We start from the raw sequence: 22,749 nt of genomic DNA on the forward strand, positions 1-22,749 counted from the left end.
AGGGACCAATCATTAAGACTTTCTGGCGTTGGCCCCAGGCCCAAGTACCAGCCATGTGGTTTTAAGGAAAAAGCCTACCACCCCTTTGATATATACACACAGAGCCCAGACCTCATGCAGCCCCAAAGGGGCGAGAAGAGACTTTAATCAGGGGAGAGAGGATCCACTGGATTAAGAAAAGGTACAGCGAGCACAGGAGCAGAGGAGCCAGAGCGGCTGAAAGGGCCCCGGCCAGGAATCTGGCAGGACTCACCTCTCTACCTTTAATACAGGCACTGCACTGACAGACAAGGCGAAACACTGGCCCCTCTCAGCTGGGAGGGCTTGAAGCAGCCCCTGTGGCCAGAGGTTACCTGGCTTTTTCGCTCCAGCTCCTAGGCATGGCTGGTGGCCACTGGTTCAGCCCTTGTCCCCAACCAGTGCTGGATGGCCATCTTTAGGCAGAGCTCAGGAAGCTGGCCACTGCTAATGGGCCCAAGGAGGCTTGAGAATAAGAGGGCAAAGGAGAGGAACTAGAGTCTGAAACCTCCCTCCCTCCCCACATGGGGTGGACTGGGGAGGAACAGTAGTCGCCTTCTGGCTCCAGGCCCGCCCAGATCCACAGCGACCAATAAGGTACAATCACTGGGACCAGTCACAGCCACTGGAGATGGAGATTGTTTGTTTAAAAAAAAAAAAAAAAAAAGACAAAAAGATTACAGTCTCCTACAAGCACAGTTTAAGTTCAAGACATTAAAAAAAAATCTGTCGCAGCCCAGGGGACTGAACATCAGAAGCCAGCCTGACCAGGCACGTGTGGCCTTGGGGCAGGTCCACTGCTGCTTTGCTGCCAGCTAGCAAGCACACCACCCCCCCTCCCACCTCTGATGCCCACCCCAACCCAGTTCCCCTCCTCTGCTTCCACTGCCGCTCCAAGAAGTAACTCCAGGACGACTTCGCAGAGACACAGGATTCTGATGGGGAAGGCCACGAGATCCAACCAGATGTTTAAAACTGTCAAGAGAATCAAGAGAAGGTGAATAATAGTTACTGCTATACCCCAGTAGGCCTGCTGCAGGGTGGGGGGAGGTGGAGTGGGGGAGGTGAGCTGACCCAAGAGTTGCCACTCTGCTTAGATCTGAGGGGCAGGGTTGGTCCCAAGACACCCCTGTGGGTATGCTCTAATTCAGCAGTGACCTTTGGAGCACTGGCCCTAAACCCAGCATCAGCCAAGGCTGAGAAATTACAGGTGCTATGGGCTTTTCCACAGCTCCCCTTGGCCATGCCACAGAAGCTGCTAGAAAGCACTGTCACAGTACCTCACTTGGTGAACAGCAGTTGCCACATTTAGAGATGCAGGGCTTGGGGACTCAGAGAGCTGAGTACTTTGTGTCAAGCTCTGTGTGGTCCAACCAGGACAGGCCCTTGAAACGTTTTCTGCCATCAAGTGCCCCCATGGTGCCAAGACCAGCCCTGGACATTATATAGACCAGCAGTTACACAACAATGGCCCAGCCTGAAAATGAGCAGAATAAGGCCCACCCAGTGTTTAAAAGAATATGAATTAGTGGCCAACCTTGAAAATATGAAAGATTCTGGGTTTCTTTTGAAAAGCTGTAAGTGAAGTTGTGGGCTGGTGATCCTCTTCAGGTGAGGCATGTGCTTGCTAGGCCCCCACACTCCCCATTTCACGCGTGTCCGTTACCCTGCCCAGCCCTGGCAGGCAGCTGAGTGTGTGACCCCTGCCAGAGACTGAAGTACTGTTCTAGATCTTTGAGTCTGAAATCTAGCTCCAAGTCATGGTTCTCCCACTTACTGGCTGAGGGACCTTGGGTAGGTGATTGAACCTGTTAATCCCTAGTTTACTCATCCGTAAAATGGGGATTAACACCTGACTCAAAGATTGTTTAAGGTATTAAATGAGACATGTGAATGTACTTTTAATTGTATAACTATAGAAATGTAATTGTCATAAAAATGATTGATGAATGAAGGATCTAAATATTAAATTAGGACAAGAACTGTTTTTCTTCACAGTTCAATCCAAAAGCCTCCTATTGGTGCTGTAATACATAGAACATTGACTATGTGCCAAATGACATGCTTTCCATACTTTTCTTCATCATTCAACCACACTGACAAGGTTCAGATTAATTACTCAGTCTCCTCATTTTGCCTCTGAGAAAATAGGCTTAGCTCAGAAGTTTGGCCCCAGCCCCATGCCCAGGAAGGCGGTGCAGCCTGGACTCACTCAAGCCGTGCTACCGCACAGCCCATGTGACCTGACCAGGCACGCCACCCTGTGCGCACAGTATGGCTGCTCTGCACACTGGCTGCCCTCGATACAGTTAATGCCCAGGGGAAGAGGGTGTAATTTCCATTTATAGGAATCTGGGCTTCTTCTGGGCTGGGTCTGTATGCACTGGCAGGAATAAACACTAAATCCACCATCTAAGGGTCACAGTCAACTCTGAGCAGAACATGTCAACAAACTAAAGACTGTTTGGAAGAAGAAAAAGAAAAATAAGAAGGCATGTCCTGAACATCTAAACAAGAATGACTGTGTCATCAGTTCATCAATGTTTACGATTCCTCCTCTTTAGAGGAGTGTAGCCCTTTCAATTAGGACAGCACAGACAACTGAAGAGGGATCTGGAGGACTTAGGCCAGGAAAGTGATGGAAAGCAGGTTGATGAAATCATGACTTCAAGCCTGAGAAACAGACACTAAAGGAAAATATTTAAGTCTGTTTGAGAAGTGGAATTACACTGTGATTAACTGTCCTACATTCCTAGAAAAATTTACATGTGGATTTAATTTGCCTCGCTTGGGGTTTGAACTAGATATAGGGAAGGAAGCTGTGTTCATTTTGAGATGCAGAAATCAGCATCTAAGTCCTCATAAAAGACCACAAGAGACATCCCCCAGACACCCAGTTATGGAGAATGTCCTACAGCTCTCAAAGATGAAGCTCAGGTCCTCCAGCCCTGAGGCACCACTAGAGATCCTAGAGGCCTCAGGGAACACTCACACACTGGCACCACTTTCCCGCCAGATGCTAAGCTCTCAACAGGACCCATGGCTCTGTCTTACCCCTGGAAGGAAACCAGGAAGGCCCCTACTTACATTCTTGAGAAACTCCTCAGCCACAATGCGGGCACGGGCATTGACTGACAGTTTCATCTCACTGATCTCTTTGTCGATCTCCTCCATGAAATGGATCACAAAGTCCACCAACTTGTGTTTATACATCTGTTCTGTGTGGAAGTTGGTGATCAGAAAACTGATGTCATACCCCTAGGGAAGGAAGACAGCAAAGAGGAAGAGAAGAAGCAGGAGAATATTAGTGTCCCAAGGGGAACTCGGCTGTCTATGTTCTCTCCGTTCGCTCAGTCACACGCTTCCAGCTGGCTGTGGTCTTCTCTCGGGCGACGCACCTTTCAGTCTGAATGCAACTATTTGTAGCCCACCCGCTCTCATGGGGCGTCTATGTTGGCTAGATCCAATGAGCTGAACCCAGGTGAGTGTTCTGTGTAAATGAGATGTCAGGGAAGACTAAGGCACAAATAGTTGCATTCAGAATGAGTCAGGGGAAAGTGAAGGGACTTGAAATCTTGTTAGAGAAGAATCTAATCAAACAGGGGACATCCAGTCTGAAGAGAAGAGATGCTACGGAAGAGGGATGGAATGGAGTATCTAACTACCAGAGGGGTTGCGTGTGCAGGAGTAATTTTACTAATTGTGGGTGGCCTCAGAGGCTAGATCTATGACTGGAAGAAAGATTTTAGATCAGAATGAGGACGTCTCCAACACATCTAATGTATCTCATGATGGTGTGCGCTGCTCTGTGTGGTAGTTGCTCGGTTACCAAAGATATTTTAGGTCAAATTGACCGGAGTCTGTGGAGAGGACTCAAGTACAAAGTCAGCAACGACTGACCCAATGTCAATTGTATCCTTGAGGCTATGAGATCAGCTGGTGGCAAAGTTCAGACAGGGTCTGACTTATTGTGTCCTTTCCATTGCTAAACTATAGGCTCTGGGAAGATGAACAATGTGTCTGCTCTTTTTGCTATTTCCATGCTTGAGGCAGACCTAACTTTTCCTAAGCCAATCCCCCTTACTCTAGCTGATATGAAGGCCGACTCCCAACTTAAGCAGCAGGTAGATGCCCTACAGCCGGAGAAATAGCAATCCTGATTCTAGAAACAATTCCATGCCAGTGACAGTGGATTCAGTGATAGAATCCTGAGTATTATGATCATGTGAATCACATGGTCTCACCTCCACTGGTTTCCTTCGAAGGATAAAGAAATTCTCTGCTCGCATCATCATGAAGCGCATGAACTTGTGGCATAAAATCTTCTCAATTTCATCAGCCTATTGAGAGCAAAGCAGAAACATTGTTTCCCTAAAGCTGATACCCTATGCCAACAGAAATCTGTAGCCTGGTCCTCTGACCTAATATCCCCTAGGCTCACTGGAGGCAGTGGGCTTTGGTACTGGGAGTGATCACTGCCTGAACTCTGAATCATGGGCACTTGGTTGCCAACCGAAGGGGAGCTCTACAACATTAGAGCCTCTCCAGCACAGCAGTATAACATGACCTAATCTCTGCCCACCCAGAGAGGTAACTCTGGTGAACCTGAGTCTTCTATCCTCTCCTTCCAGAGTCCTCGCCTATATTCAAAGATGCCTTTCCTTTTCTTCTTTCACTAGTGCTGCATTTCCCAGAGTCTGTGATATACCTCACCTGGGGTACTGGAGATAACCTTAGGTGGCCTCCACTTTAATAGCACTGAATATCAAACAATACCATTTCTCCCTGCTGAGCTCTCAAAGATTTCTAAAAGAAAAATTTTTCAGCTGGGTACTGGCATGCCCTGAATAGTCCCCAACACTTGGTAATCTCCTCTTAACAATGACAGTGGGCCCCAGGAGCAGAGTTTTCTGTAGGCAACATAATTAGTTTGGGTTTCATTATGTGTATTTTTTAGAGTTCCCTCCACCTGGCAAGCGATACTGTTTTTCCACTTGTGTTTCTTTTAAAGAAACTAACCTAATTTAAAGAAAACTATTAAATAAGTAACTGTCTAGGTAGTCCATAGACATGGCAAAAATGATGGGGATGGTGGGAATGTCAGACATTTGTAAAATGTTGTTTGAGGAAACATAAGAAATTGCACTTTGTTTTTTACCCTTAATCTTACTTTCAGAGTTTATGATTATCACTAGTAGTGGTACTATGTTATTTTTCAGAACTGGACTTATTCCAGGGCAGCCTAAAAGATGGAGTTGCTCTCTCTTCATTCTACCTGTTTCCTGGGTACATCTGAAGAAACAGAGTCTGGTTTTCCATCCACCCTCACCTCTCAGATGGGGATCCCTGGCTTCCTGAAGAGGTGGGGGCTCCATGGTGAGCTCACCTGTTTCACAGCAATGCTGACCCGGACGGAGTTGATGGAGCCCTCAATCAGAACCTTTTCTTTCTCATTCCTGCTGATGGTCACAGGTTGTAACAGGAGTTCTTTGCTACTCCTGAAAACACAATGTCACAAAGGCCGCTGTACTAGAGAGGGACACACTGTTCAGGGAAATCCCACAGCAGGTCCTGGAATCACTATCTGAGACCGTAGTCCAAGGAACAGGAGACTCACAAACAGAATGAGGACGTCTCACAAACAGAATGAGGGCACTCTCAGATGGGCGCCAGGGAGCGTACTCTCCAATGCAAAGAGCATAGGCTCTGGAGTCAGGGTGGAAAGGTTTTGAAATCCAGCCTCCTGTTATTTTCCCTGGGAAAGTTACCCTACTGGAATCTCCATTTTCTCATCTGTAAAATGACTCATTCCTGTTCCACTGGCAAGGACTGAGAGAGATAGATCAAAGAGGATCAAGCATCCAACACAAGGTAGGAGCTTTGCAAATGGTAGCTCTTAATTTAGTAACTACAGACAAACCCACACACCATTTAAAGAATAAGAAGAGAGAGACACCTCAGAGAGAAGGACAAGCTAACACAGTTTGGCATGTTTTAATGATCAACCCCTAATGATTCGCTTATTCAGCATTAAGATCCCTCCCAGCTCAGCCCCCCGTTTTGATGCCTCTGGGTTCCCAGATCTATGTAATGGTAATCACTGTGGTGGTGGTGTCTGTGAGCTGTTGTCCTGTTGAAATGCCTAGTGGAAACCATGTATATTCAGAAACATAACACAACACATGCTAACATCTTGTCATTTAAAAAAAATTCCAATCATATCAGCACAGTGTGGTAATACCATGTATCTCATTTATATATGTATGTCCCAGATTAAACTTTAAGGAGTAAAAATAACAACTTGTTTAGTAAACATAAACTAGATAAAAGAATATAATCCAAAATGCAGAATTGCAGAATATTTGCAGGAGATATATTGAGTCCAGGTTGGTCGGGGGAAAAAAATCTTTGATTTTACCCTGGCTGGCGTGGCTCACTAGATTGAGCACCAGCCCGTGAACCAAAGGGTTGCTGGTTCAATTCCCAGTCAGGGTGCAAGAGACAGCTGGTCAGTGTGTCTCTTGCACATCGATGTCTCTCTCCCTCTCTTTTTACCCCCTTACCCCTCTCCCCCCAAAACAAATAAATCTTTTTTAAATCATTCATATTTAAATTAGGAAAGAACAGAGATAACATCTCAGATAACCAAATTCTCCATCCTCTTCTCAAACTGCCAGTGGGTTTGGTAATACTACAGGAAGTCCTACCTTGTGTCAAGCAATCTTGGCTCCAGAGTAGCTTCTCCCCTGGGTTTTGTCCTGCCAACCCACTGACCCTATTTTCTGAACTCCAAATTGGGAACCACTGTTCCCATCTGGCAGCAAGACAAAATATGTGAATTGTTGTGGTCCCAACAATGCCAGAATAGAAGTTCAAGGCACATTCTAGACAATAGCCATCTGAGGCTGCACCCATCCCCACACTCGACCTTTTCTTTCCCTACCTGACTTCTACTTCCGGCTTGTTGTGTCGTTCCACAACTTGGGAAGAGAAGTTCTCCAGGCAGAGGGCAGCCTGCAGTGTGGCCCGCACGGCACTCAGGTAGGGGCGGAGAGTGGCAGTCTGTAGGAAAAACCCCAAGGGAGGATCAGAATCTGTCTCACCAAACCCAATGGCCCTCTGCTCTAGCTACTCAGGAGCCAGGCAGTACTGGGGGTGCTGGGGGTGCCGGGCTCTCCAACACCAAAGTAAACAGAGCAGATGAGGCCTTCAGGGTACCTTCCATTCTAAGTCTAGACCAGTGGTTCTCAACGGGAGCATTTTGCCTGCCAGGGGGCATTCAGCAATTTTGAGATTTTTTCACTGACACTACTTGGGATAGGAGTGCCACTGGCACTGAGAAGAGAGGCCAAGCATACCACTAAACATTCTACAATGCGCATCAAAGAATCATTCAGCCCCATATAGTGCTGAAGTTGATAAACTCCGGTCTAGAGGCTTATAGGTAAATAATTATCCTCTATCTTTTAAGCAAAAAAATGGGTAATTCTACTATGTGTTATGCACTGAGCTAAGTGCTTGAAATTCAAAGATGATTAATACCATCTCTACCCTTAAACAGCTCAATGGGGAGGGAAAAATACAATATAAAGGATAACTGTGACATAGATTTACAAGTTATATTTGTAGAAGTGGGCTTTTACTTGAAGATAGAAAAGGATTAGAATTTTACAATGATAGAAGGAAAGTCCCACTAGAAGGGTCATCTTCTAGCTACATTGGCCTATTATTTCCTTATGTTAGCCAAGTTCCTTCCCACCTCAGGGTTTCACACATGCTGAACCATCTATCTGCAGGCTTTGCTACCCTGTCTTCGCCTAAGTCATCCTTCAGATGGTGAGTTATTCAGGAAATACGTCTTCCTTCCTCAGACAAGTCTTTCTTGGCTTCCCCTTCATTGCATTTCTCATAATTTACAATGTCATACATGTTTATACAATCATCATACATCTTTAGTAAAGTGATCTCTCCTTCACTAGACTGTCAGCTTCATGGTCAGCAGACCATGTCTACTTTATCCAAATCTACATTATCTTACACCTAGCTCTGTTAGTACCTAACATATGTATATAGTGCCTTATTCATTTTCTGTACAATAAACGAATGAATGAAAGTAGTGTTTTAAGCAAGGTTAAAATAACACAAGGCATTAAGAGTTCTGGAATAGTAATAAGTGCAACATTGCTGTACATGGGAAATATTTTAGATTCAGTAGATGATACTGCAATAGTAGCCTGGAGATTCATGAAGAATCTCAAATGCCAGACTACTGAGTTTAGCTTTTCTTTTATGGTGATAAGGAACTGCTGGGGCTTTCTGAGGGGGAAGTTGTATGACTACAGCTGCATGAAGGTTCTGTGGACAATGAACTGGAGAGGGAAGTGAGACATAATGCAGAGAGGGTTATTCAAAGAGTGCTGATGAGAGCCTGGACTGGGGCTGTGGAAGAGGATGAGCAGAGTATCACAGGGGTTACACTGACACAAGATGTAGATGATCATGGAATAAAAACACCTCCCAACAAACTATGGTCCATCAGTACAATGAAATACTACAGCAATAAAAAGGAATAACTACTGACAGACACAACATGGATGAATCTCAAATGCATTATGGTAAGAAGCTACATTAAAAAGCCTACATATGGAACAATTCCATTTACGACAATCTGGAAAAGACAAAAGTATAGGGGGAAAAGTCACTGGTTGCCTCGGGTTGGGGGAGGGGGCTTGAGAGAACATTTTGAGGTGCTAGAAAACTTCTGTACCTTGATTGTAGCAGTGGTTACAAGATTGTGTTTGTCAAAATTCATAGATGGTAAATCTGAAAAGGCTGAATTTTAGGTGACCAGCTGAGTGACACCTGCCCTTTCACAATTAAAATAGACATAGCCTCATGTAATAACTCAACAAACTTGCTTTTCAAAAAAAATCGAGAGGTATAGCCAATATAAGGAACAAAGGAGGACAAGCAAGTTTAGGGGAGAAGTGGAGTTTTGCTCTTGAGGCCTAATGTCAAGGTGTCTTCAAGACAGCCAGACAAATCTTGCAAAAGAGAGCTAAGAAGGCAAATTTAGGAGTCACCAGAATACACAAGGTCATCAGAGCCAGGAGACTAAACCACTTAACTCCCACGAATGCCCACATTTATCAAATGGATTTCCTGGGAGGAAGGAATCAGTAGTATCAGATCTTACGTACTACAGTAAGACTAACACGGTTGAGTTGTAGCCAGAAAGGGGTTTCGGTGCAGGCAGCATAAGAGATCGATCTGTCAGTACGGTAGAAGCAAGGCAAGAGATAAGGAAAAGAATGGGATACGGAAGTGTAGGCGTTTCCCTTAGAAAACTCGGTTCAAGCGAGCAGGAGAGAACAGAGCAGCGTTATTTAATGAAGTTCTATTCTGGTTGGGGACGTGGCCCTACTGCATGCCTCGGCATCTCTGCAACGGGCTGAGGCCTACTATGTGCCTAAGAGACACTACCAAGAACCTAGGAAGCATCATTTCCGGCTTGCACCAAGCATCAGGAGTATTCCCTACCTATCCAGAGAGCCAGACGGTGAAGCCAACAGAACTGCTTCTTACCAGGGCGTCACCCGCTTGACCCTTCCTCACTTCGGCCCCTACCCCGCCCTCTTTCTCCCAGCCTCCTCATGCCCCCAACCCTCGGCTCTGGGCCTCTCCGCTGCAAAACCGTATCTCCCCCAGACCCACAGCTTTGAGGAAAAACAGGGACGGGGCGGCAACGGAGGGGGGGCGTCCCTGGCCGGGGGTCCCGGCACTCTCACCATCGCGGGCGCTGGCTGGGCCGGAAAGCGGAAGTGCGGAAGTGGCCAGGCCCGCGACGCCTGCCCTTTCGCCAGAAGCGCAGCCGTAGTCTCCTCCTGGACTTCCGGACGTTACCATCTGTACTCCGAGTGGGGGAAGGGAAGCCTCGCAAAACTTGGTCCTTTATAAGTTTTCCCGCTGGGCTTGTCTTGATTTTTTTAAATTCTTTAAGTTTCAAATAGGTACTCAATCTTCTCCTGTTATCCATGCATCTCTTGCTTTTTACTTTGAGTTTCTCGTCCTTTTTGTCGCTTTTTTCCCCCATAGTTATGCAATGGTGCAGCCCGGCCGCAGGTTGGGCACCATATTTGGACAGGACGAGGCGGAGGAGACCTTCGTTCCTTCCGGTTCTGCGCCCCCCATCCTTTCTCCGGGCCCCTCCTACCGCCAGCCCTTGGGGCTCGGCGGGACTAACCGCCTGACCGAAAGCCCGGCTGCCTAGCCCCGCCTTCCATCCCCGGCAGTTCCCTCGGGTACACCCGAGGCATATACCCCTCACCCCACCTGCAGTGGGCTAGCTGCCGGCCAGCAAACCCTCCCCGGCAAGCCACTGTGGGCTCGTCCTTGCGTTTCTCCGCCCCCGCGTCAACTGCAGGGGGCCCGCTCACAGCCAGTTCCGGGTGGTTGATCCACCAACCGGAACTCCCCGCCCCCTCTCGCGGCCCGGGGGCCGTAGATGGTCGGAGTGTGGAGGCAGAGGGGCGGGGGCCGCATTAGGGGGTCCCAAGAGGACAGGGACGCTGAAGGCGGGGCATCGGGCGACCCAAGGGTGGGACCAACCATTGAGCAGTCCCACTTCTTCTGTGCCAGGCACTGAACTGGGCTCTTGACGAGCATCATCTCTTAATCCTCAGAACACCCCGGGGAGGTAGGTACCGTTGTTATCCCCATTTTACAGATTCAGTCTTCATATGGAGAAACAGACCCAGACTTCTTTGTCCCCATTTTACAGATGGGAAAACAGAGCCTCGAGAAGGTTAAGTAACATCATCAGGATCACATAAATAGAAAATGATAAAGCCTGGGCTTGGACCCAGGTGTGCCTGGCTTACCAGCTACATTCTTAACTATTGTCAGAAGCAAAGGTGGGAAGGGGTGAGACAAGACAAGGCTGGGAGGCACAGCGAATATTAGCATTGTAAGAATGGGATGCTTGGAACTGAGGCTTAGCTGATCTCCAGGAGGAAGAGAACAAATGGAAGAGCATTGGGGAAGACAGGGCATAGTAGATCCTGGTGATGAAGGGCCCATACTTAGAACTAACTGCTTCCATCTTGGTAAGCCTGGGCATGTACCCACCCTTACAGAGTCTCTGTTTCCTTATTTGTAAAGTGGAGATCAGGTGATACCTGCTCATAGGGTTGAGTGAGGAATTCAACGAGAGGCTGGTAAAATGTTTGCACTTTGCTTGGTGCACAGTAGGTGCTTTGTGAATAGGACCTGTGTTGTCAACCTTGTCAATAGGGTACCGAAGCCTGGCTTTCTCCTTGAGGCTCTCCTAAGATGGAGGGAGCCCTTGGGCTTTGCTTGTGACATTTTATCTCCCATCAATGGTCTTCTCCTCTCCAGCTCCACAGTGTCCAGTGTCCTGTGTCCTGGGCCATGAGTGAGCTGAAGGACTGCCCCTTGCAGTTCCATGACTTCAAGTCTGTGGACCACCTGAAAGTTTGTCCACGTTACACGGCGGTGCTGGCCCGCTCAGAGGATGACGGCATCGGCATCGAGGAGCTGGATACTCTTCAGCTGGAGCTTGAGACCCTGCTTTCCTCTGCCAGTCGGCGCCTGCGAGTGTTGGAGGCTGAAACCCAGGTGATACCCTACAGAGAGAACATCACCAGGGATGGACTATGATTAAGTTATGGGTGGGTCATTGAGTTAGCCCCATCGGCTAAGGCCTGTGGTACAGGAGGTTAGAGGGGCAGAGAGAGACCCAAATTGGGCTTGTGTGATATGCAGGAATGTGTGTCATCCTCATAAATTGCAAGATTGCTAATTTACTACACATTTATTGACCACCCCCCTCCATTATATTGTGGGTACTGTACAGGTCATTAGAGAGAGGTAATTAGGTAAATTCTGGCTTTTAGGGAGTTTGCCAACTAAAAGGAGGCAGAGGTCAGACGAGTACTAGGTGATGTGATATGATTAGGGGCACTAGGGGAACTCTAGCATGGAGACCTGCTTTTGAATCCTGGCATAAGCATTTGCTAGTGTTGTTGTTTCCTAGCTGTGTGACTTTGGGAAAGTTACGTCCTATTTTTGAGCATGAGTTCCTTATCTGCAAACTGGGCTGAAAAATGGACCTACCTCAGAAGTTTTGTGAGGGTTAAGAGAGATTTTTTAAAAGATTTTTATTTATTTATTTTTAGAGAGGGAAGGGAGGGAGATAGAGAGAGAGAGAAAGAAACATCAATGTGCAGTTGCTGGGGGTCATGGCCTGCAACCCAGGCATGTACCCTGACTGGAATTGAACCTGCGGCACTAAGAGAGATTTTTTGCAAAGGCTCAGCCCCGTGTCTGACACTAAGTCAGCATTTCAAATGTTAATTATTGGTATTACTCTGATTATTTCTGTTCATTGCATAAACCTCTCCTGAGGTCTGTGTGCCAGGTGCTATGCCAGATCCTGGGGAATAGAGCTGGTTAAGATGAGCTTCTTGGTCTCCAGTTGTTTATAATCTAGTTGAAAAGACCAAGTATGCTCTTCCTTTTAGTATGGCTATACAACACGACTGGGCCTACAGCATAGGTGCAAAGTGCCAGAAACTTTAAAGGAAGAAGATGCCATTCCCACTGGACCTCGAAGGATAGATAAAGTCAACTTGTGGGCCCTGGGAATTCACTGATGCTCTTCAGGTGGGGCTGTGGCACAGTCCGTTGCATATTAGTAGCTAAGAAACTGTAACTGATGCAGAGGAGGCATTCCAGTGAAGTTTTGCTGGGAGGTTCTTGCTTATCTTCACCAGAAAGTTAACCACCAGTGTATTTTCCCAGAGCTAGCATGTACTGGGGTAATTTGTGTGGCTTTTGTACTGAATTCTACAGAGGTGAGTGAAAATACAGACAAAAGAATGGAATGGTGAGAATTAAATGAATAAAATCCTATGAGATGGGCACAGAAAAGGAGCTGAGTTTGAAGGAGCAGGAGTTTGCTAAATAAAAGGGGGATCGGGAAAGACCTTGATGCCTCCTCAGGATCTAGATCCTAATTCTTCACTGGGGAAAGAGTTGTCCTGTGTCTTCCCTTCTCCCCCTCAGTGACAGTCTCTGAATTTCAGATCCTCACTGACTGGCAGGATAAGAAAGGTGACCGACGATTCCTGAAGCTGGGTCGAGACCATGAGCTTGGAGCTCCCCCCAAACATGGGAAGCCCAAGAAGCAAAAATTGGAAGGGAAGGCAGGACATGGACCGGGCCCTGGCCCTGGGCGACCCAAATCCAAAAATCTTCAGCCCAAGATCCAGGAATATGAATTCACTGATGACCCAATTGACGTGCCGCGGATCCCCAAGAATGATGCCCCCAACAGGTTCTGAACCAAAGAACTTAGAGGGGCTTTGGGATTTGGGAAGTGGAGACTGTGGAGATGCCCTGGGCTGAGGCTGGTGGGGCATGGGGTCCCCACTTAGGATCTGCTTCTCTCTGTAGGTTCTGGGCTTCGGTGGAGCCCTACTGTGCTGATATCACCAGTGAGGAGGTGCGCACACTAGAGGAGCTACTGAAACCCCCAGAAGATGAGGCTGAACATTACAAGGTAGAAACCCTGAGCCTTAGCAGACATGGTGGAGAACAAGAGGACTTGGAGGTGCATCAGAATCAAAGATCCTAAAGTCATGTATCATCTTCCTTCCCCTACCCTGCCTAGTATCCTGTCTGCCTCATTAATCCACCCAACACCCAGTCGCTCAGCTTTCTCCTTGCATGGTCTCCCTTCTACCCCATCCAAGTGGTTACCATGTTCTAAGACATTGACTTCAGTATGTCCCTTGTTGGCATATCTCCATCCCCTATGCTTTGGTTCAAGGCTTCCATCAGCTTCTACCCAAACAGTCTCTTACTACTTCCTGCCTCCAGAGGGGCTTTTCTTTCTTTAATATTCAAAAGTTTATTTTTTAATGATGAAAATAAAACAGGTTCCATTAAAGAAAGTAGGAAATAGAACAAAGTATAGGTTCACTGTCATACTCAGATGTGACACAGCCTTGCTCTCGGGCTTCTCCTGGCTTCCACTACCCACAGGATTGAGTCCAAGTGTCTCAGTCCTTGGCAACACTGCCCAGTGCCCCTCTCCAGTTTCTTTGGCTGTGCCCTCTCCTCACTGCTGCATTCACTAGCCCCACCAAGCACCTTACCCTTACGGCAGTCCGACACAGGGTCCCTGCTCACTCTGGGCCTCCTCATATGCTCTTCTCCCCTTGGCAGACTGACTGACCCGTCAAACCCCGATCTCACTTTACATCCACCAAAACACCTTTGCAGATTCCCCAGGAGAAAGTTGGTCTCATTTTGGGCTGCTGCAAGACCTTGATCTACCTCTGATACTTATTTGAATTTTAAAAATTTTATTTGAAAAAGTAACCCCTTTGGCAGTAATGAATTCAAGTAATTACAAAAGACTATTTCCTCTCCTGAGCCCAAGGCCTCTAGAGACAAGAGCTGTGACCTGAGATGTGCCGTGAACACACACCATTCTGTAACTTGTATTCTGGAAATTGCTCCATATTGGCTTCTGTGTATGCTTTAGTTCCTTATGTACCCATCTCCCTTACTAGATTGAGTGTAGAGATTTTATTTCCTTTGTCCCTTCTCACCTACACAAGGCACAGGCCTCCACCCTGAGGCAGGTACTTGGGAGGCAGATGAGGGAGGGAGGGAAGGAAGGGAGGGAGGGAGGGAAGAAAGGAAGGAAGGAAGAAAGGATGAAGGGAGGGAGGACCTGTATTTACCCCTTTCAGTCTGTGGGATCTCTCCTATAGATCCCGCCCTTGGGAAAGCACTACTCCCAGCGCTGGGCACAGGAGGACCTGCTAGAGGAGCAGAAGGATGGAGCCCGGGCAGCAGCTGTGGCAGACAAAAAGAAAGGCCTCATGGGGCCACTGACCGAACTGGACACTAAAGGTAGGCCCCTCACCTCATTGCCTACCCCAGGCCAAGACTTGAGTCCCCACACTTCAGCCCAGTTGCCCACCACTTCTTTGCCTGCTGCAGATGTGGATGCCCTGCTGAAGAAATCCGAGGCCCAGCACGAGCAGCCGGAAGATGGGTGCCCGTTTGGTGCCCTGACTCAGCGCCTCCTACAGGCCTTGGTGGAGGTGAGTGCCCCAACCCAAACTGCAACTAATGTTTTATTTCATTTTTTATTAAAGTATATTATACATTTAGAAAAGTACATAAGTCATAAACATATAGCTTGATAACTTTTCACAAACGAGCACACTTGTATAATAAAACATCACCAGCGTCCTAGATGCCCCTGTTATGCCCCTCCCAGTCTCTAACCTCCCCCAAAGGTAGCCTCTACTTCACAGTTACTTTTGCTGAGTGTTGGGCTGAGCCCTGTGCAAGTGGCTTTCCCTACATCCTCTCGTTGGAGGCAAGGACAGTGGTTAGCCCTGTGTTACATACAAGAAGATTGAGACTCAAAAAAGGGGAACTATTTGTTTGAGGTCACATAGCTGATACATAGAAGCAGGACTCAAACTCCAGGTTCAGAGACCCTTTTCTTTATGCTCTCTGACCTTCGGCACATCCCTTCGCCTCATTGAGCCTTGGTTTCCTCTCTGGGCCAAACACAGTAGTGTATGTTTCTCTCATGTAACAGTGTGGGGCACTTGCTTCAGGCTGGCTGAGGTGTGGGTGGGGGTCTCTGCCCTACAGCATCAGACAGGGACACCAGCTGTGGTGGCTTTGCCATCTTAAACATTCATTCTGGCCCTGACTGGTGTGGCTTGGTTGGTTGGGCATTGTCCTGCAAAATGACAGGTTACTGGTTCAATTTCCAGTCAGGGCACATGTCTGGGTTGCGGGTTGCGTTCCCTGTCAGCGTGCGTTCGAGAGGCAACCGATCTATGTTTCTCTCCCTCTCTTTTTCCCTTTCTCCCCATCTCTCTAACTTAAATAAATAAAATCTTAAACAAAAACACAAAACCATTCACTCTGCATAAAGTCACTCTGGGTGTGATTGCCAGTCAAAGCCCACAGAAAAAGACCCAGGAAGAGTGTATGAAGGAACGCAGTGGAAAGTGATTATCTCTTCTAATCACTTTCCACTGGAGAGAATTTGTTACTTGACCACACCTGACTGCAGGGGAGGCTGGGAAGTGTAGTGTACATGGCAGCGATAAGCCTAGCTGCTACAGAAGAATGGCTTTTGGGCAGCTGGCAGCCTCTGCCACAATGTGCTTATCAGCACAGTGCCTGGTGCATTGCAAACACTTAACAAACCTCATTTATTCTCACTATTCTCACTTAGTGCTGCCATCGCTCTTCTGTGCTTCCTTCTTTGGGAATCAGTACAACAAAAAAGGTGTTTCTAAAATGATCAAAGCTTTTTGGAAGCTAGAAGAGCTTCCTGCACTAGTTGAGAGGGGAAAGATAAAAGGACATTTCTGGTCTGCAGGGACTATCCATGTAGGTCAGAGGGGAGCAGGAAAATGGAAATACTATAGCTCTTCTCCTTCCACCCTTTATGTGGTCTTCTAGGAAAATATTATTTCCCCTATGGAGGACTCTCCTATTCCCGACATGTCTGGGAAAGAATCAGGGGCTGATGGGGCAAGCACTTCTCCTCGAAACCAGAACAAGCCTTTCAGGTGAGTGGTGTCCCATCTACACCTCACAGTCTGTCCCCTGCTTCTGTTGACTTCTGTCTATCTAGACACAGGGAGGTCTTAACAAGGAAGCTGAGAGAAGTTTGAGAAAGCCCCCCAAAATCTCAAACATGCGCCCTGGCCCGGCATTTCTGCAAGAACTTAGTGCTGGACTGTTGATCACAGCCCATTGGTACTGTAAACAGCCTAAGTGCCCAGCCAAAGTCAGTGGTTGGCTAAATCGTCATAGCTCTGTCTGACAGAATGACTTGCAGCTGGTCACTGCATTACAGAAATGTAGTTAATTGACATGAAGAGATGTAAACACTACAGTGCTGAGTCAGGAAGATGTCAGTTGTAACATAATACAGTGCGGCCCTTTTTTATTTAAGGCATACTTTGTGTACACGGGAAAAAATTATAACAAAGACTGAAAATAATACATAATAAAATCTGGAATGTGCATAGCATGGTAGTCCCCACCTTATCTGTAGTTTTGCTTTCCACAGTTTCAGTTACTTGCTGTCAGCTGTGGTCTAAAAATATTAAATGGAAAATTCCAGAAATAAACAAGTTGTAAGTGTTCAATTGTGTGCTCTTCTGAGTAGCATGATGAAATTTCATGCCATCCACCCCATCGCACCTGGGACGCAAGCCGTCCCTTTGTCCAGCATGTCTGCGCTGTGCCCTGTGCCCACCTGCGGCTCACTCAGTAGTGTCAGTTACCAGTTGGTTATCAGAGAAAGACCACATTCACATAATTTTTATTACAGTACATTGTTACAATGGTTCTATTATTATTGTTAATCTTTTAGCATGCCTACCTAATTTATAAATTAGCACCATGAATTAAAAAAAATATATATATATATAAACAGTATGTATAGGGTTCTGTACTATCCACGGTTTCAGGCAGCTACTGGGGGGAATCTTAGAACATATGTATTCCTTGCTGATAAGGGAGGACATGTGTGCGTGCACGCGCCCTGGACTAGTGACTCATCTGGTTGGAGTGTCATTACATACACCAAAGGGTTGCAGGTTCAAATCCTAGACGGGGCACATTCCTAGGTTGTGTATTCGATCTATGGTCAGAGCATGTATAGGAGATAACCATGTTTTTCTCTCTCTTTCCTTTCCTCTCTCAGAAACCAATAAAAATAAACGTGTCCTTGCGATTGGATTAAAATATATAACTCTGGCTGGTGTGGCTCAGTGGACTGAGGGCTGGCCTATGAACCAAAAAGTTACCGGTTTGATTCCCAGTCAGGGTGTATGCCTAGGTTGTGGGCCAGGTCCCCAGCTGGGGGTGTGTGAGAGGCAGCAGTTCGATGTATTTCTTGCATATTGAGAGATATTTCTCTCCCTTTCTTTCTCCCTCACTTCCTCTCCATAAAAATAAATAAAATCTTTAAAAATGCATATAATGAAATATGTGTATATTATATGTGACATTAACGACATAGCAAAATAATGTTAATATAACAAAATCGTAGAGGTTCTCTTTGGGTTGTTGGCATTATAAGTTTTTCTATATGTTTTTTGGCAATGGATATATGTTGCTTGTGTTTGAAACAAGACCAGATTTGTCTCTCTCTACTTTTTTAACTAGACAGATATAGAGGGGTGCCCAAAGAGAAAGTAAGGTGTTCACTAACCTTGGGAACCTCTGGGGGCGGTCTCCCTTCAAAGCTGGCTGTTAAACAGGGCTGCCTTCCCCTGCAGTGTGCCACATACCAAGTCCTTGGAGAGCCGCATCAAGGAGGAGCTGATCGCCCAGGGCCTGCTGGAGTCTGAGGACCGCCCTGCAGAGGACTCAGAGGACGAGGTCCTTGCTGAGCTGCGCAAACGGCAGGCTGAGCTGAAGGCACTCAGTGCCCACAACCGCACCAAGAAGCACGATCTGCTGAGGTAAGTGTGGACAGGACGCATAGGCCAGGGCTTGGCTGACGAGACCTTGGCCATTGCTTGTCACTCTGTGGGGCCTTTATGACAGGCTTCCCAAACTGGCAAGACATCTAAATCACCTGGAGAGCCTTGAAAAAATTGTCAATGCCAGGCACCAAGCCACAGACTATGTCTCAAATAGATTCTAATCCTGCTTACAGTTGTGGTGAAAGACACATGATATAAACTTGATCCTCTAAACCATTTTTTTTAAAACATAGCTTTAATTTATTTTTTAATTTTTTTATGAGCGAGTGAAACATCGATTAGTTGCCCCCCGTATGCTCCCATCCTGGAGATCAAACTGGCAACCCAGACATGTGCCCTGACTGGGAATTGAACCTGTAGCCTTTTGGTTTATGGGATGATGCTCCAACCAACGGAGGCACAGCAGCCAGGGTGACCCTCTAGATCATTTTTGAGTGTAGAGTTCAGTAGCATTAACTATATTCATGTTGTGTGGTTTATTTTTAAAAATCTTTTTATGCTTATTTTTTTCTCTCCCAAAGTCTTTTATGAAAAGTTTTACACACCCAGAAAATCTGGAGGAATAGTACGATGAATACCAATATACTCTCCACTTACATTCATCAACCGTTAACATTTTGTTCAGCATCTGTGACCATTATTGGCCCTTCACTTGCAGTTACCCAGTGTTTAGGACCAGTTATTTAAGGAATTGGTCACAGTGTCATTCACTTCATATTGACTCTCATCCCTCATCCTACATTGGTCACAACAAGGGTGTAGGTGACATCTGGAAGGAGATCATGGTAGTCACTGCCCTCTTAGTGAGAAGCTAGAGAAGCAGCCCAACTAAGTCTTGCTTCTCACAGGCAAATATTATTTTTTTGCCTCACAAAGCACCAGTAGAGCAGAGCACACTTGTTCATTTGGCCAACTCTGCCTCATGTAAGCGCTGTGCTGGGGCTAGCAAGAGAGGCAGAGCAAAGGGCTTGCAGTGTCCAAGTGGGTGATTGTGATAAACACGTGCACCATTAAAAGGAGGTAGTTGATGAGAAGCTGCTAGGATGTTTAAGGACAGAGAGTCCTGAATGCTGGCTGTGTACCAGGTGCTTTCGGTGTAACCTCCTGTTTAATCTTGACTGCAACCCTGGGGCAGGCGATACAGGCCTAGTGAAGCAAGGGCCCTGCTGAAGGTCACACAGCCAATAAACAGCCAAGATTCAACTTGAGCCCAAGGCTGAATCCAAAGCCTCTTTCTAGTTCTGTCTGAAGGGCCAGAGGAGAAAAATACAGATAAAAGAGTTGGGGGGGGGGGAGAAAGAAGCAGAGATGTCTAGATACAGAAGTAATGGGCAGGAACTAAGAAGGAACTGGCTTGGGGCTATCAGAGGCCAGAGTGCAGCCCCCAGCCTTGCTTGGGACCAGCTGCAGGGCCTTAAGGTGTTTTCTGCCCTGAGCAGCAGCTTCCCCTTTTGGAATTTTAACAGGTTAGAGTAGATCAGATCTCTAAGCAATCTTCCAGCTCTCCCATTAATGGGATTTATGAGTTGGATTCCATTCAGAGGGGTCAGTTTAGCATCCCACCTGCCTCCTGTAGACCTCAGGCTGCCTTGATCTTTAGTTGCTCTGGGATTTGGATGCTCAAGTAAGCAGGTCTTCTGCTGGCACCAAGATACCTTTAAAAGATTGTTTGGAGCCTGCCTGCCTTGATTTAGATCTACTCACTAGTTGTGGGATCTTGGGGTGTTTCTTGCCCTTCTTGAGTCCAGTTTCATACCTACTTCACAGGATTGTTATGAGGATTAACTGAGCTAATGTTTTTGAAGAGGTTAAGATAGTAACTGGCACATAGCACCATATAAATGTGGTTCAGTAACTTTTCATTTTGGTCTGAAACAGTCCATAGGAGTGCCATTCTGGGGTTGTGGGTGGGCTCAGTCTGAAAGAGGGAGGGGACCCATTCTGGATGTGGGCTTCCCATGACACCTGGCTGCCTGGTCCCCACAGGCTGGCAAAGGAGGAGGTGAGCCGGCAGGAGCTGAGGCAGCGGGTCCGCATGGCAGACAACGAGGTCATGGACGCCTTCCGCAAGATCATGGCCGCCCGGCAAAAGAAGCGGACGCCCACCAAGAAGGAGAAAGACCAGGCCTGGAAGACTCTGAAGGAGCGGGAGAGCATCCTAAAGCTGCTGGATGGGTAGCCCTCACCCCTGCCTCAGACTGTCTTCCCCTGGCCTGGGAAAGGATGGGGCGGGAGGCCCACTTCCTTCTTTGGCCTGCTGGAAGCCTCAGCCTGTGGCTGACTGTCAAATGTCATACGGCAACCATCTCTAGAGGGCTGTGGCCTTTCACCGAAGTCTTTTGGCCTAGCTTTGTACAGCCAGGATACCAGAGGCCCTGTTGGGCTGACCTGGGGCCCAGTCTCTGCTTGGTCCCCAAGATGAGGGAGACGGCATTTCTGGGCTTTCCTCTTTCCCTCTTTACCATCATCCACTCCCCTACACCTACCCCTCACTCCCTCAAGGACTTCTCCTTTGTGGTTTTGTAAAGTGCAAATTTAAAGAGTAAAGTGACTGCTGTGGTTTTTTAAAAAGCATCCAGAATCTTTGAATGTCTGTTATTGTGGGGTAGAAGGCAACTGGTGTGGCTGGCCACGGTTCAGGAGAGCATGCTTGGTGGCTCTTACCTGTGTGCCACTCTCCCCTGAATGCACCAGGAAGTATATTCTGAGGATACTTGTGGTTTCAGGTAACAACACCCCCAGCTCAAAGTGGATTAAGAAAGGAAATATGTTGACTAGGGGCTTGATGGTCCTGGGGCAGGGTGGCTCCAGGCTTGGCCAGTGCAGCAGTTCAGGGCCATCAAGGGTCCAGGCGTCTCCATAGTCTTCTGCAATGACAGCTTTCAACCTAAACTGGGTTCCCCTCCAGCCGTTTGGTGGTAGCCAGTAGCAGTCAAGGGAAGCCAAATGCTTCCTCATTTGCAGTCAGCACAAGAGAGGGCAGGAAAGAGCCAGCTGACTTCCACAGCCCATCCAAAAGAGCAAGAAGCCTTTTCTAGACACCCTTATGTTTTGCCCAAATTAAGTCTCACATACCCATTACTGAACCAACCACTGTGGCAAGGGATGGCTCTAGTGGGTGTAAATTAGCGAGAGTGCTTTCCCTCTAAGTCAAGGCAATGGGGAGAGATAGTGAAACCCAACAAAGATCTGAGTAAGAAGGGGAAATAGATGTTGTTAAGGCCACTAACAGTGTCTCTTCTGCAGCCCTGGCAGGAAGATAGAATAAATAGCTCTTGTTCCTGCCTCAAATTGAGAATAATTTGCAGTTTACTGTGGCGGAAGGGATGGCTCTCTGAGGAAATGACCTGTGAACTGATCCATAAAGATAAGGTTTAAAAAAAAAAACAACAAAGTAAGATGACCCTGGCTAGTGCGACTCAGTGGATTCAGTGCCAGCCTGTGAAACAAAAGGCCACTGGTTTGATTCCCACCGCACATGCCTAGGAGGTTGCAGGCCAGATCCCCATTTGGGGACATGTAAGAGCAAATGATCAATGTTTCCCTCCCTGTCCCTCTGTCTAAAAATAAATAAATGAAAATTTTTTTTAAAAAATGAAGACAACCAGCATTCTTATATACTCAGCCATTCCATGTGGCTCTTGTGGGACTGTCAAATTAGGTTGGACAAATGACCCAAGGTTGGCCAATTATAGTACTCCATCTTTTTGGCCACAATTATTGGTCCAAAGAATGGGCATGTGACCCAAGCTGGATCAATCAAAGGCCTTTTGTAATACTGCTTTAGGGATTCTGAGACAAGATTGTTTCTCTTCTCAGTAAATGCTACCAGGAACTATTCTAAACTCATTAAACTACTGAATCTTGTCTACCCTATATGGTAGGTACTAAGAACATCCATTCACAGATAAGGAACCTGAGTTTTAGGACGTTACGTACCTTGCTTAGTCAAACAATTGATAAGTGGTTGAGCCAAGATTCACACTCAGTCCATCCGACTTGCAGACAGTGGCTCTTGATTACACAACTCATTGGGGCCCACTTGCCTACAGCCTGTGTGAATGCTGCTCCTAGGCTTTGGCAGTGCACAGTCTGTACAACTACACACAGCAGCCCTGCTGCAGACCCCCTACTCTTAATTAACACTCTTAACCACTCA

At 47.0% G+C, this 22,749-nt stretch overlaps 2 protein-coding genes across 4 annotated transcripts; one reads left to right on the forward strand and one right to left on the reverse strand.

The window, feature by feature from the left end:
* Nucleotides 1–112: 112 nt before the first annotated feature.
* ARPC4 (actin related protein 2/3 complex subunit 4) lies at nt 113–10,186 on the reverse strand. 2 transcript variants are annotated; one of them, XM_028518012.2, is made up of 6 exons: nt 9,807–9,957; nt 6,962–7,080; nt 5,405–5,516; nt 4,263–4,358; nt 3,106–3,276; nt 113–993 (listed from the first exon to the last, which is right to left on the reverse strand). In XM_028518012.2, the coding sequence occupies exons 1-6, from the start codon at nt 9,807–9,809 to the stop codon at nt 988–990; spliced, it is 507 nt and encodes a 168-aa protein (XP_028373813.1). In that variant the 5' UTR covers nt 9,810–9,957; the 3' UTR covers nt 113–987. The 2 variants fall into 2 exon arrangements, with proteins under 2 accessions (XP_028373813.1, XP_035886740.1); XM_036030847.1 differs by lacking the exon at nt 4,263–4,358 and having other exon boundaries at nt 9,807–10,186.
* On the forward strand, nt 10,182–21,163 carry TADA3 (transcriptional adaptor 3). 2 transcript variants are annotated; one of them, XM_028518344.2, is made up of 9 exons: nt 10,182–10,714; nt 11,416–11,655; nt 13,125–13,375; nt 13,495–13,600; nt 14,823–14,964; nt 15,055–15,158; nt 16,549–16,658; nt 18,381–18,566; nt 20,577–21,163. In XM_028518344.2, exons 2-9 carry the CDS (start codon nt 11,449–11,451, stop codon nt 20,767–20,769), a joined length of 1,299 nt encoding a protein of 432 aa, XP_028374145.1. In that variant the 5' UTR covers nt 10,182–10,714; nt 11,416–11,448; the 3' UTR covers nt 20,770–21,163. The 2 variants fall into 2 exon arrangements, with proteins under 2 accessions (XP_028374145.1, XP_035886739.1); XM_036030846.1 differs by having other exon boundaries at nt 10,240–10,714; nt 11,401–11,655; nt 20,577–21,162.
* The last annotated feature ends 1,586 nt before the right edge of the window (nt 21,164–22,749 follow it).

The sequence above is a fragment of the Phyllostomus discolor genome, chromosome 7 (assembly GCF_004126475.2).
Source record: "Phyllostomus discolor isolate MPI-MPIP mPhyDis1 chromosome 7, mPhyDis1.pri.v3, whole genome shotgun sequence".
Lineage (NCBI taxonomy): Eukaryota > Metazoa > Chordata > Mammalia > Chiroptera > Phyllostomidae > Phyllostomus > Phyllostomus discolor.